Source organism: Pungitius pungitius, chromosome 21 (assembly GCF_949316345.1).
Source record: "Pungitius pungitius chromosome 21, fPunPun2.1, whole genome shotgun sequence".
NCBI classification, from domain to species: Eukaryota; Metazoa; Chordata; class Actinopteri; order Perciformes; family Gasterosteidae; genus Pungitius; species Pungitius pungitius.
In genome coordinates this window covers 2403713-2416338 of record NC_084920.1, presented here as the reverse complement: position 1 = coordinate 2416338, position 12626 = coordinate 2403713, and the positions used below count along the sequence as shown (strand labels likewise).

General features: G+C 54.1%; 1 protein-coding gene across 1 annotated transcript in view; it reads right to left on the bottom strand.

The window, feature by feature from the left end:
- The window catches only part of capn15 (calpain 15), a 14523-nt gene extending 2556 nt beyond the window's left edge, over positions 1 to 11967 (bottom strand). Inside the window, exons 1-10 of the mRNA XM_062560136.1 lie at positions 10835 to 11967; positions 7008 to 7216; positions 5252 to 5435; positions 4343 to 4566; positions 3553 to 3678; positions 2499 to 2651; positions 1373 to 1534; positions 1035 to 1270; positions 765 to 934; positions 468 to 646 (exon numbers count right to left, since the gene is read on the bottom strand). Coding sequence (XP_062416120.1) covers positions 468 to 646; positions 765 to 934; positions 1035 to 1270; positions 1373 to 1534; positions 2499 to 2651; positions 3553 to 3678; positions 4343 to 4566; positions 5252 to 5435; positions 7008 to 7216; positions 10835 to 11833 — 2642 coding nt within the window. The 5' untranslated portion in view covers positions 11834 to 11967. The remainder of the gene's footprint in view (positions 1 to 467; positions 647 to 764; positions 935 to 1034; positions 1271 to 1372; positions 1535 to 2498; positions 2652 to 3552; positions 3679 to 4342; positions 4567 to 5251; positions 5436 to 7007; positions 7217 to 10834) is intronic.
- Between the last annotated feature and the right edge of the window lie 659 nt (positions 11968 to 12626).

The following is a 12626-nucleotide window of genomic DNA, read 5'->3' as shown; positions in this document are numbered from 1 at the left end:
CAGGACGAGGTGACACGGTTATTCACACTTCAGCGGTCTTAACGGTGTCCTGGGTACAACCCAGCGACAATCCCAAATGCGGTTGGCAAGCGGCTAAATGTTTTCGCCCATGAACTGATTGGAAGAACATCCGACTGTGATCTGAACTGACTCAATCGTTAGATGAGAGGAAATGACATTAAAAGACACGGCCCTCACGCATGGAGAGGTTTTACAGTTTCCCATTATGCGCGGCACACAACCTCGAGCTGATAAGGCCGTCAATTGAAACGAATATATGCTGTGCCCGAAACATTCCGTAGAGACGATGTCCAGAGAACTTAAATTCCGATAAAACCTAATGACGTGTGCGCGACTGCACGATTTGTGTCGAATTCTCTCCAGGAAACGGGGAACAACGGGAACAGCGTCTTAAACCAATAAAGTACGGAGCGCCACACCTCCGGGGGGGGGTCACATGGAGTTACCTGTGCAGAGGCGGCACGCTGTCGATGGTCTTGAGGCTGCCGCGCGTGGACACCACGTTGAAGCTGTCGGTGCAGTCGCAGGAGACGTGGAGGTAGTATTTGGGGTGGCGGTTCTCCACCACCACGATGAGGCCCGCCCAGCCGTGGGTCAGGTAGTAGCACGTCATGCCCTCGCGGCCCTGGGATCACACACGCGGGACGTTAAATTAGCCCCCGAGGGACAACACATCTCACAGCTGCAATGCATTGTGGGCCTCCGGGGGAAGCAGAGAGTCCATTTAAACTCAAATGACTCACCTCGTGCCGCTCGCCCTTGTTCTCCGTCAGGAGGATGATGGCGTCGGCCAGCGTGGTGGCCATCGCCTCCACCTGCTCCACCATCACCTGCCTGGAGCTGTAGATGGCGAGGATGTGGCCGGGGAAGTCTTGGCTGGGACGCCGCGCCGGCCCGCTGGTGGGGCTGGAGACTGCGGGGCAGAGAGGAGCGGATGCTGTCGGTCAAACAAATGGGGGAGGTGTGGGAGGGGGGGGGAAAGCATTCAGGAGCGTCGCCGCGCGGACACCTACCCGGCGTGGGCGGAGCGACCGTCCCGCTGGCGTTCATCTGCCAGTGGTTGAAGGCGCAGCAGACCACGGCGTACTCGCCGGGCTCCAGCATCACGTCGCAGCCCACGAACTTCTTCACCGCCCGCTTGCTGTGGGCCAGCAGGCGGCCCAGCGCCAGCTTGTTGCCGCTGCCGAAGGAGGCGCGGAACACCATGATGCACAGGTCCAGCAGGTGGCTGTCGGCCGTGTCCGAACGCCTGCACGCAGGGGGGGGGGGGGGGGGGGGTTGTTAACTGTTATAAAAAGGGGGGGGGGGGGAGAAGGGGAAACGAGTGGGACTAGACGGCGGAAGGGTTTACCTGCTTCCCTCCTGGAAGAGAGCGAACTCCAGCGCCGTCCTCTCCAGCACGGTGAGCGCCGTGACGGTCACCGGCCCGCTGGCCTTGCTGGGGAAGCAGCCCGGCAGCCTCACCTCCTGCCAGTCCGAGTGGATCTTACAGATGTCCACCGAGTCGAAGAACCTGTCGGAGAGAGGGAAGGGGGGGAGGGGTTTGTTTTACTACAGCACTTTATATGGCAGCGACGGAAAAGTCTCACGCAAGGAGCCGCTTCTTGTCAGACACCCCCCCCCCCCCCCCCCCCCCCTTGCTACGAGCCGAGTCTATTTGTACACATGAGCAACGACATGCTGGATCTTTGCTCCATGTGACTATGTCTTGTTTTTAAGCGCGCTGTGGTCTCGTCCTGCGGTACGAAGCAGAGAGATTATCTGTCTGTCAGAGAATACGATAAACACAAGCCGGATGACACTTTTTTTCAGGTCCGAGTTGTTCGGGGCGGGGGGGGGGGGGGGGGGGGGGGGGGGGGGGGGGAACAGTCGTTTTCTCAACATTATGGTTTATGTTTGAGTGGAGTCCAAGGCAACAACTCCCTGGTAAGTCTCAGATTGCTTTTCCATCCAGCAGCAGTGTTTACTGAGCTCCACGGGGTCACCGGTCACATGGTGTGAAAATAAAAAACACATTTTAAAAAACACACAGCTACAAAAACACGAGGGGACGCTCTGTGTGATTGAATGACGGGATCAATCTGATGTGGCAAAACGGGCAACAGACACACACACACACACACACTTCCATAACAACAAACAAATAAATACAAGGTACTAAAAGAAGAAAACAAACCACGCCATCATTCTGGCATCAATACCAGCTGGTCGGCTAAAGTCCACAGAGGGAATTAGATTACTAATCTATCCGCCACGTTTGGGACACTACGGCCATCATCGCACAATTAAAGGGGCATTTCACCTGCAGTCAGTGAACAAAAGCTTTGACATTTGCCAAGTCACTGGCGCCGGGTAGATCTTTCCTCCCAGGTGTTCCTTTTGCATTTGTAATGCGCATGTGTTTGGAATAAACACAGCCACCGTGTGCATCCCTGATGTACACAAACCGACACCAAACAGCGGCGAGAACAACTTACTTGATGAAGTCGCTGTACTCCATCCAGAAGACCCCCTCGCTGCTGCCGTGAGCCATCAGCTCGTGACGCAGGTGCTGCGGCCAGTCCGTCCACTCGTCCGACCAGCTGCCGTTCCACGAGAAGCGGCCCCACGGGTTACGCAGCCGCAGCAACCTGCAGGGATGGAGGGAGGGATCCGGTTAGAGCGAGGACAGCTTTGAGTAGACGCGCTGTCCCCATCTGCGGTCGGATGGATCACTGCCTGTTTTTAACAACCCGTTTGATTTTTACTGCCTCCTCCCCCACAGTGAGGAACTCAGGAGGCGTAATGCACGACCGCATCGGAATAACCCCATCGATCCCGAACAGAAGGGGAATGCGTGTTCCCAAGCTGCGTCTCACCTCTGGCGGTGGGACCGCAGGTCGTTTTTTTTTTCCATCGAGCCGCGGCCCAATTTTCTACTCTGAGTGTTTTAAGTGCTTGTGTGAGATTTACAGCTTCCCTCCGTGGTAGGACGGAGGATCCCTACATTACCTGTGCTCTATTGGCCTCAAGCCTCTTCCCCATTTACCCACAAATCTCCCAAGTACCTCCACAAAGAGGCCTCTGGTCAATCAAACAGAGTTTGTGTTTATTCTGATTTCCATTTCAACCATTTCTCCTGATAATATCCGACCTTGAGTTATTTAACGGGGGGGGAGTGGCGTTCCCTGCCCCATTAAATAGAATGGCAATCGTTTAAATACTACAATACCCATGAGCCTCAGCCAGCGTAGGAGAGAGGCCAGAGGGAATTCAAATCTGTCCAACATTAATCCCTTAGCTCCTGAATTCATCCAAAATCCAAAATGAATTGAATTATTTTGCAAAATGCGCTGTGGGAGTCTCGTCTAATTCAAAATGACCCCGTTAATATCTTTTAGTAAATGCACTCTATTATTTAACACGTTATGTGGCCAGGATGCAGACCAATTACAGGTGGTAATATTGTCTGTTTCATTTAATATCAAGTTTCCTGTATTTATTGATTAACAGATGTGCAAACAGAGACATCAAGAGACCAGGATTTCATACCTGAACCCCTGAACATCTCGAACGTCCAGGATGGAATAGGCATGTCGAGGCCGCAGACCCATAGACTCATAGACGACGTCGTCTACCTTCATGTTGCCTCCTCCGCAGGAAGCGCCCATCAGAAACCTGACGGGGGGGGGGGAAAAAGATTCACAAAGCCGTTCTGTTTACGGATCATTTCCTGATTCCATCCGTGTCTGGAACTCACGGAACAGGCCCGGCCCGGGAGCTTCTTCTGCTTTTGCATGGCTAATTGTGTTGGTGAATTACTTATTTAATCTTTATTTAACCAGTTGGCAGCAAACATTAAAAAAGAAAACCCCCTGTTAATCCGTTTTCTATTCGGGACTGCTGATCCTTCGTTGTTGATGCTGCTTATCTCCGTTTGGTAAAGGATAGCAATGTTGTTGTCATGACTTTCCCGGAAGTTCCCCTTTGATATATTGAATAATCCTGCAGGTTTTACTGACAGATGGACGCGCGGTTCGGTCACAGAGGATTTGGCCCCTTTGGAGTTCTGCTATCTGTCTCCTGTTGCTTTGAAAGCTCACATATCAAAGCTCTGATTACCGGCCCCTTTCTGTTGCTAACGCATGCCGCTAATTGCCATTCAGCTCCTTTGTTGTTGTGAAACACCTGCGCGCGTGTGTGTGTTGCTGCTATCGGATTTTCCAACAAGATGTTTTTCCATTTACCAAGCGCGCCGTGCCACTAAATAACGAAATGCTGTAGGCGTACGGGTTGTCAGAATCAGAGTCACAAAGGCACCCCCCCCCCTCCGCTCTCTCACCCGGCCTCCTTGGAGCTGAGCATCTTGGCCCAGATGAGGTCCGTGTCGATGGGTTCCTCCCGCGGGTTGGTGGAGCTGACCTGCAGCATCAGGGAGTCGCACGGGGCCCCCGTCAGCGTGGCCAGGCCCTCGATGGCGCGCCCCGCCTGCAGGGCAAAGTAGGAGCCGTGGAGTTTGGCCAGGGCCTTCTCGATCAGCGCCACCCACAGCTGCTTCCTCTGGGCCTGGAACGAGGGGAAGGGGGGGGGGGGGGTGAGGACGGCTCAGTGGAGTTTGGGGCTCGGCTGGAACCCGATGGCGCCGACTTTAACGTTCAATGGGTTTGTCTCATCTCCACAGCTGTTCACTTAACATTCTGTGCTGAATTCTCTCTCGACGCTTCGTGACCATTGGGAAGTAATTAACCTGCAGAGCCCTTCTATCTCCTCTTTCTCTGCCTCTCTATGGTGGTGGCGGGCTGCGAGGCGGTCTACAGTGCTTCTCTCCAGCACGCCTTGGCCCGCATCCGCGTCCCTGTGCTGCATTTGTTGCATGATGCAATACCCTCATTGGCCGGGGTAATTGACATCCAGGTCCGGTCCTCCTCTGTGGGGCCATTTGAGACTTTGAGTGGGATTAAAAGCTAGGTATTAAGAAGTTAATACTCCACTGATGTAAGGATGCAACTGCATCAATAAGGGAGTTATGAGAGAAAGCACAGGGAAAGTAAGCTGGCTGAGATATCAGAGACCATCCTTTCTGCACGGATTAAATAAAAAAAAGCACCCGACCAAGTCGACATTGAAGCACTCAATGGATCCATCGCTCTCCTCCAACATCCAACACACACTGCACTACTGTGGATCTTGCTCGGTCCCTTATCTGCGACGAGCACTCTCCCCTCCCCCGCCCCCCTCTGCTTTTCCTGACCTGGGAGAAGAGGAGGAAGCCGTAGTCGTCGCAGGGCAGCATGTCGTCCACCAGCACCGTCGTCCACGTCCCGTCTTTACACAGCCGGACCTGGTAGGCGCCCTCTGTGCATATTGTCCTGGTGATCATCACTCTCTCCACCAGCTCGGGACGCTCTGCCAGCACCGCCAGCGCGCTCAGGAACCTGAAAGGGAGAGAGAAGAAGAAGAAGAAGAAAGACTCAATGAGTTGGAAAATGGAACGTGGGATGGGGATGGACAGATGGGTGAATGAGGAGATGGGTCTGAAATAAAGCGGGACGGCGCGGTGAAACAAAGGAAGGCCAGACATGAAGGATCAGCTAATGGAGACGGACAGCTGGATGGCTCGGTCACAAACACAGGCGGGGATGAAGAATGCCGACAGACAGACGCAATCGGAGAAGACAAAAAAAAGAAACGGACTGACACGCAGCCGCAAGGCTGTAAATGGGGAATTATTTCTTAAACATAATCTGCACTCATTGAAAATCCATCACATTTGATGAGTCAGTGTCTATGCCTTCTGGGGACCTGGCCATTTACTGTCAATTTACAGACAAACTGGCTCGCCTCCTCTTATTAGCTCGCAAGATAAATTAAAAGCATCGGGACGCAAGGACCACACTTACATTTTAAAGTGGACAATAGTTCAACTGAATGTGTGGAAGGAGATTACACAGTGTGATGGAATGGCTACACACAGTGGAGGGTTTTGGGGACAACGAGCAGAGAATGTTCCTCTTTGTACGTATCCTGACCCGCTTTGTTGAACGGCATAAAATAAAAATTTACCAATGTCACTGTTGTCACTGGTAGCGCTTTCAAAACATCTACAGAGGAAAGTAATCCAACGCTCAGTCTGCCTGCGAGGACTCCTTTTGTGCCGTTGGAAATGCGCATTGTCAAATCTGTGGAGTGAGGCCGAGCAGCCTGATGAAAAACCAATCGGCCGCATAGAATCAAATAAAAATCCAATTAGGCGTGTCATAATGTGACTGTAATGTCGGCTCGTACTCAAGGACGAGGGTGACTGGCACTACTTTCATCTGAGAGGAGCTCGTTGTTTATTGTCCTATTGTGTGTGTGTGTGTGTGTGTGTGTGTGTGTGAGAGAGAGACAGAGAGAGGGGGAGAGAGGCGGAGGACCAGGCTCCGGGGGGGGAGTTTATTTTTTGATTAGCAGCATTTGCTGGAGAAGTGAAAAGTTGTATTGGGACCATTTTGTGATTGTGAACTTTCATTGTTGTGTTTGGGGGAAGATGGTGAATGTTAAAACCCATACAAAAGGACACACACAACAAGGTCGGGGAGATGAAGCATGTGTCCAGACTCACATTGGCGTGAATAATCTCCTTGTCAGGTGTATCTGTACATCTGCACCCACTTTCATTTGACGCTCGCCTCCTTTTTCTATTTTTCCCCCCCGATTCTTCAGTTTATTGCTTTTTGTTTCGAAAAACGTACTGTTTCATCGCCTCTTTGTCACTGTCTCGCTCTGCTAGCTCCAGGCAGCGGTGTTCGCCTGAACCCGACATGAAATACTATCTGTTGTCTGTTTTGTATTCTTCGGCCTGCTCTCGGGGAGCAAACAGCAGAAACGTTGTTGCTTTCATTTGGGGATCTTGGGCTATTCTCTCGTCTCCCGGGGTTTAGGCCTCGAGTTTTCCTTGTATGTAAATGTGTCTGATTGTTATCTACGATGATTAGTGTCCCGTGCGGCTTCTCCTGACAGCTCACCAGCAGTTTCCCAGCAGGCCCTGCAGGATGTCGGAGGGCCGCGGCGTGCGGAAGACGGACCACTTGACGCCCCGGTCTTTGAAGTTGCTGCAGTTGATCTCGTGGGGGCGGAGCCACTTTTTGATGCGCTGCTGGACGCTGTCGCCCTCAGGGAAGCCCACGGATCGAGGTCCCGGGGGGAAGCTGTCATCCACGAAGTTCACGGTGTTCTGAGCGCGGGAGGCACCCGGGGGGGAGGTGGAGAGAGAGAAGAGGGAGACAACAGGGGTGAGACGACTGAACCTCTTCATTATATGAACCTGCATCTCAAATAGACTCAAAAACAGCGGGGCGACTGTTCAGAGGAAAAAACATTCTACTTAAAGAAAAGACTCAAAACCTCCAATAAACCATTTTTAAATCAATCGCAAAAAGAGTTTAGGAGAGCGCATGGAAATAAAGCTTTTCAGACCCGTAAAACCCACCTGGAGGACACTTGGAGCTTTGAGGAGCGACTGTTAATCTCCCCTGTGTTTCTAATGCCAGGATAATGATTAATACAGGGACGGATCCCGGGGTGGAACACTACTGCTGCTGCTGCTGCCGCCCACATCCAGCCATGCGGGGGGGGGGGAAATTACTTCCACCGGCGTCACCCACCTGCACCTCACGAGTCCACATGCAGCAGCGCCCGGATTGCGAGCAGGCAGCATTTGAAATGACGCGCTTTGGGAGGTGTCTGCCTCTCTACCCGGACGGAGGACCCCCCTGGGGGGGGCGACATGGACACTTCAGCGGATCGAGACACGCGACCTGACACACTATCGGCCCACCTCCAACGCTCCTGTACACGCAAGGCCGACCTATCCGGTTTCCCATCCGTGGAGCGGGGCGGCCCGCTGGGGGCTCGCAGTGAGGCAAATTGATTAGTCTCCATCCCCACAATCCAATTCTGCGGTCCGGAAGCAGCATTAGAGGACAGGAATCGCTTCCACGAGCCCCTCCGAGGTCTCGGTGTAGCTTACAGGCTTACGGGTGACCCTCGTGATGGCTGTCATCGTGCGGGCTTAGGGGGCAATGTGGACTTAGCACATTTAGGAGGAGGGGTAAACACCACACACACACACACACACACAATCAGGGTAGGTAAGAGGATAGATTAAATAACATCTGATGCATAAATAGAGGTCTGCTTTAGTAGCACGTTAGCATTCTACGAAGCCTCCTGTTGCAAATTGTAAGGGCCCCCAAGGAAAAAATAGACTGTGATTAGCCTTTGTACCTCCCAGGGTGGTATGTGGATGATGTTTGAGTGTTTTTACTATATATTCCTATTTATTAATAATAGGAAAAAAAAAAGAAAGAAGCAAAACAGGAGGATTGCTGATTCAAGCTCAAACGGAGCAGAGACACATAAAAAATATACCATCAGTGATGACAACATAAAGCAGGAAGCTTCAGGAGATACATTAGAACCGCACCACCCAAGGGGAAACAGACCATTTGGACTGAGCGAGGAGGATGCACGCCGTTCTCAAAAGCGTTTTCCTGTGGCTCAGGTTGCAGCGTAAGTCTGTCCGACTATCCCTCATCTCCGATTCCATCTCTGGGGCACGCGCCGCCACGCCAAACCCGACTAGTCATCGACCAGCCGACGCAAGGCCGCCCCTCTGCACGGAGCTGGGTGTCTAGAAGTCACAGACAAACTATTGATCTCAGTGGTTTAGGAGCCGGAGAAAACAAAAGTGCCCCAGATCGGGCTGGTACGCCCAGCGCGGTCACACGGCAGCAGGAAGCGGAACATGGGAACCGGCTCCAGCCCTGCTCGGTTTAACAGCTCGCAAGCGGCGTTTGCTCGCCTGGCACCGAGAGTAAGCGGACACGCTCTGGGGCTCTGGCATCGAGCGTGCACACACGAGCACACGCACGCACGCACGCACACGCCTCTGGCTTGGAGAAACCAATCAAGGAGAGTAGAGGGCGAGGAGGGCGGAAGAAACAGACTGGAATCACACGTCTTACACCAGCACCTCGGCTCTTTGCGTGATCTCTGCAAACCGGACAAACCAACATCGTGAATTTCATCAGCGACGCAGGCTGATAGAACCCAACAAGTCGAGGACGTCTGACGTTTAAATGCAACAGAAACTTTTTTCCGCCACAAGGCTTTCATGGCGCTCATCCGTCTGACCCTACAAAGAGAGCGAGCAGCAGCGGATGCAGTCAGCGATTGCGTCCGCTGTAGGAGAGCGAATGATTTCTGCTCCTCTCCTCTACGAGCTACGCTTCTAAAAATAGGCCAGCCCCAGTGTTCACCTTATCACACACACCGACACACACTCTCACTCAGCGACTGCTACACTGGAGGGTTGAGTGCAGCCGCGTGGAGAGGGTGGGACGGGGGTGCGGTGGGTGACAAGGAGAAAGCATATTTTGAGATATTAGCAAAAGGGTGGGGGGGGGGAAAAACACACACACACACACACAAAAAGAAAACTAGATGAGCGTGCGAGGATAGATGCGAGGGAGGCAGAGAGGATGAAAAGGAGATGAAAAGGGAGAAGTACTTTGAAGAGCGCACAGGGGCACAGCTACAGGGAGCGAGGCCTAAAATATTTGTAGGAAAAAAAGGAAAAGGCGGTTAGAGACAGACTCACTTAAATGTTGATCTTAAATGGGGAAAAGAGGAGGGGAAGTTGGGGGAAGAGGTGCCTGTGATGTCCTTCCTTCCTACTGATCCCTCCCACGCTCGCAGCAACGGGGCCAGGGACTTTCAAAGACGCCATTAATAATGCATCCCCGAAGCACACTTGGTGACATTGTAAACATCGCTCGATAGGTGCGATGCCTGTGTGGTGACGGGGCGCGCAGAAGACAACAGCTTAAATTCATTGAATAAGAATAAGCCAGCCATCTAAAAATGAACCTTTCTGACAGCCCTGAGTAGCATATCCATGGTAACATAACACGTACCTGTCAAAGGGGATCACAGAGGAAGTGGTTGCAATACAAAGAGGTAAAAGGTTTGTCAAGGCCTTTGTTACGGTTGCTAGGCAATACATCTCAGAGTCCGCTGTGTCACTGTCGCCAATCAGACTGACCTCAAAGTCCTGTTGATCCTGATTAAATGCAGAGGTGCTGAAGCGTGTAAAAAAGGATCATTATTTTAGGTTGTCATGACTACGCACGAGGCTGTGATTACAAAAGCCTAATTAGGTTTTTCTCCCAAAAGAGAAAAACACATGGTGATTAACTTCTGACATTTATGCAGCTTAATGAAGATAAATTATATATATATATATATGTTTAATTGCTTCGCACCATTGATGCAGTGACGTTAACATTGAAAGGGCAAATTACATTGATGATTTAAAAAAAATCTTTTATACAGTAAGTAGTGAAATATTCGCCTGAATGAGAACTCTTAAGTTGTGAACAGAGAAAAAACAAAACAAATCAAACTGCAGAAAATAGCTTTAAAAAATGAAAAAACCCACAACATCCTTAGTGATAAAATGATTGGAATTGTGTAAGATACATTTAGATACCCTTGATCAAGATTAATCCGCTGCCATGCTAACGAAGCTAATAAAGCTAACAAAGCTAATGAAGCTAGAGGCAATGGCAACCGCCTGTTAGCATTTCTCTGAAACTAGAGCGATTGAGAGAGTGGGGGGGGGGCGATGCCAGAGATCGAACAAAAAGAGGATTCCCAATGAGGGGGCCTGGCCTGTGACGCACCGCACATCGAAATAAGATTACTTAGATTCCTCTGGTGGTCGAGGGAGCCTCAACAATACGTGAAGAAATATAACGACGAATCAAGCGATGAAATCCGTTTCTCTCACCTCTCTGCAGAAGGTGACAATGTTCTCCAGAAGCTCCTTGGCCTCGCCCTCGTCGTTGCGGCGGCGGGCGTCCACGTGCATGCTCTCCCGTCTCTTGAGAGGCTTCGCCACCTTGCGCAGCGTGAGGTACTGCTGCGCCGTGTGGCACGCGGCGCAGTTCTTGGCCTTGGTGTCGTTGAGCAGCGTGCACGCAGGGCAGCTCCACTGCCCCGCCCTCTCCTGCAGGCCGGACGTAATGGAGGACAAAGTGGAACTTGACGAAGCGGCGGCGGGGGAGGAGAAAGGGTAGCCCCGGGCCTGCTTCCTGGTCACATGACCCGAGGAGGACGAGGAGGGCGTGCAGGAGCACGACGCGGCGCCACAGTGCGCACAGCAGCGGGGCGGAACCACCTGCTGCTCCTGGAAGCCGTGCAGCTTGGAGGAGCCGCAGGCCGAGCACTTGGGCGCCCCCGTGGGGTTGCGCAGCGTGCACTTGGAGCAGGCCCAGGTGCTGAAGTCCGGGCTGGAGGGGCTGGCCGGGGTGAATCGCACCGTCTCGCAGCCCACCAGGTCGATGAGGTCGGCGCCGGCCCGCGACGTGCAGCAGGTGTCGCACTTGGATGAGCTCCCCGGGTTGGGCGGCGTGCAGCCGGGGCACTTCCAGGTGGGGGCGGCCGAGGAGACAACGGGGAGGTGGGGGGTCAGAGGGTGGGGCTGGCCATCTTCTTCTTCCAAGATGCTGAGGCGCTTGCTGGGGTACGAGGGCTCCTGGGGCTGGGCGTGTTTGGGCTTGGCCGGCCGCTGGGGGCCCGGCTGGGGGGGCGCGCCGGCTGCCGAGGGGGAGGTGGGGCTGGGAGTGTTGGCGCCCGGGTTGGGCGGTCTCCCCGTAGGGGGCACCTCCCTGCGGCTGCGGGGCACGGGGTTGTTCTGCAGGGAGGAGGAGAAGGAAGTGAAAGGGGAAGGGAGGGAGACGTTGGGGGTCTCCTGCGGGTCACAGGGGGGGGGCGGGGGGAGAGTCATCCGTCAGGTCTATGAGCAGCGGGACGGCCCCTGCCGCGTGGACGGGAAACCCCACCACGGGCGTGCGCACCTCGGGGACCACCAGGGCCTCGGGGGGGATTTTAGGCAAAGACAGCTTCCTGGGGCCGCCGCAGGCGGAGCACGACAGGGCGACGGGCGTGTTGTGCAGCGTGCAGCGGGGGCACGCCCAGCCCGGGCACACCCACCCTGCGTGCTGCCCCTCCACGGCGCACACCTCGCCGTTGCTCTCGGACCGCCGCGGCACTTCCTCCTTCGCCGGCTGCTGCCCGTGTGGCTCGAGGAGAACCGGCGCCGGCAGCAGCGCCGGGGGGACGGCGGGCGCCGGGGGCTCGGGCGGGGCAGACGGGAGGACGCTGGCGGCCTTGGGGGCCGGCAGGGGCGCGGGCGCGTCGGGGCCCTGCCCGAAGCCGCAGACGGAACACGCTCCGGATCCCTGAGGGTTGTTGAGCGTGCAGCGGGGGCAGGCCCAGCGGTGCTCCTCCCCGGCGGTGCTGCTGCTGCTGCTGCTCAGCCGCAGGATCTGGTTGAGATCGGGTTTCTGGCGCGGCGCCTCGCAGATGGAGCAGCGGGGCGCGACGCCGGCGTTCAGGAAGGTGCAGCGTCCGCAGGACCACTCGCGGCCTAGCACCGTCGCCGCCATGGAGCCGGGAGAGTGGGAGTGGCTGCAACACAGAAAAACAAGCGAGTCAAAACAACGCCCAGGAGCCAAGTGAGTCAGTAGAACAGTGTGACATTGAAAAAGGTGACCTCAATGATCATTTGAGCCACTAAT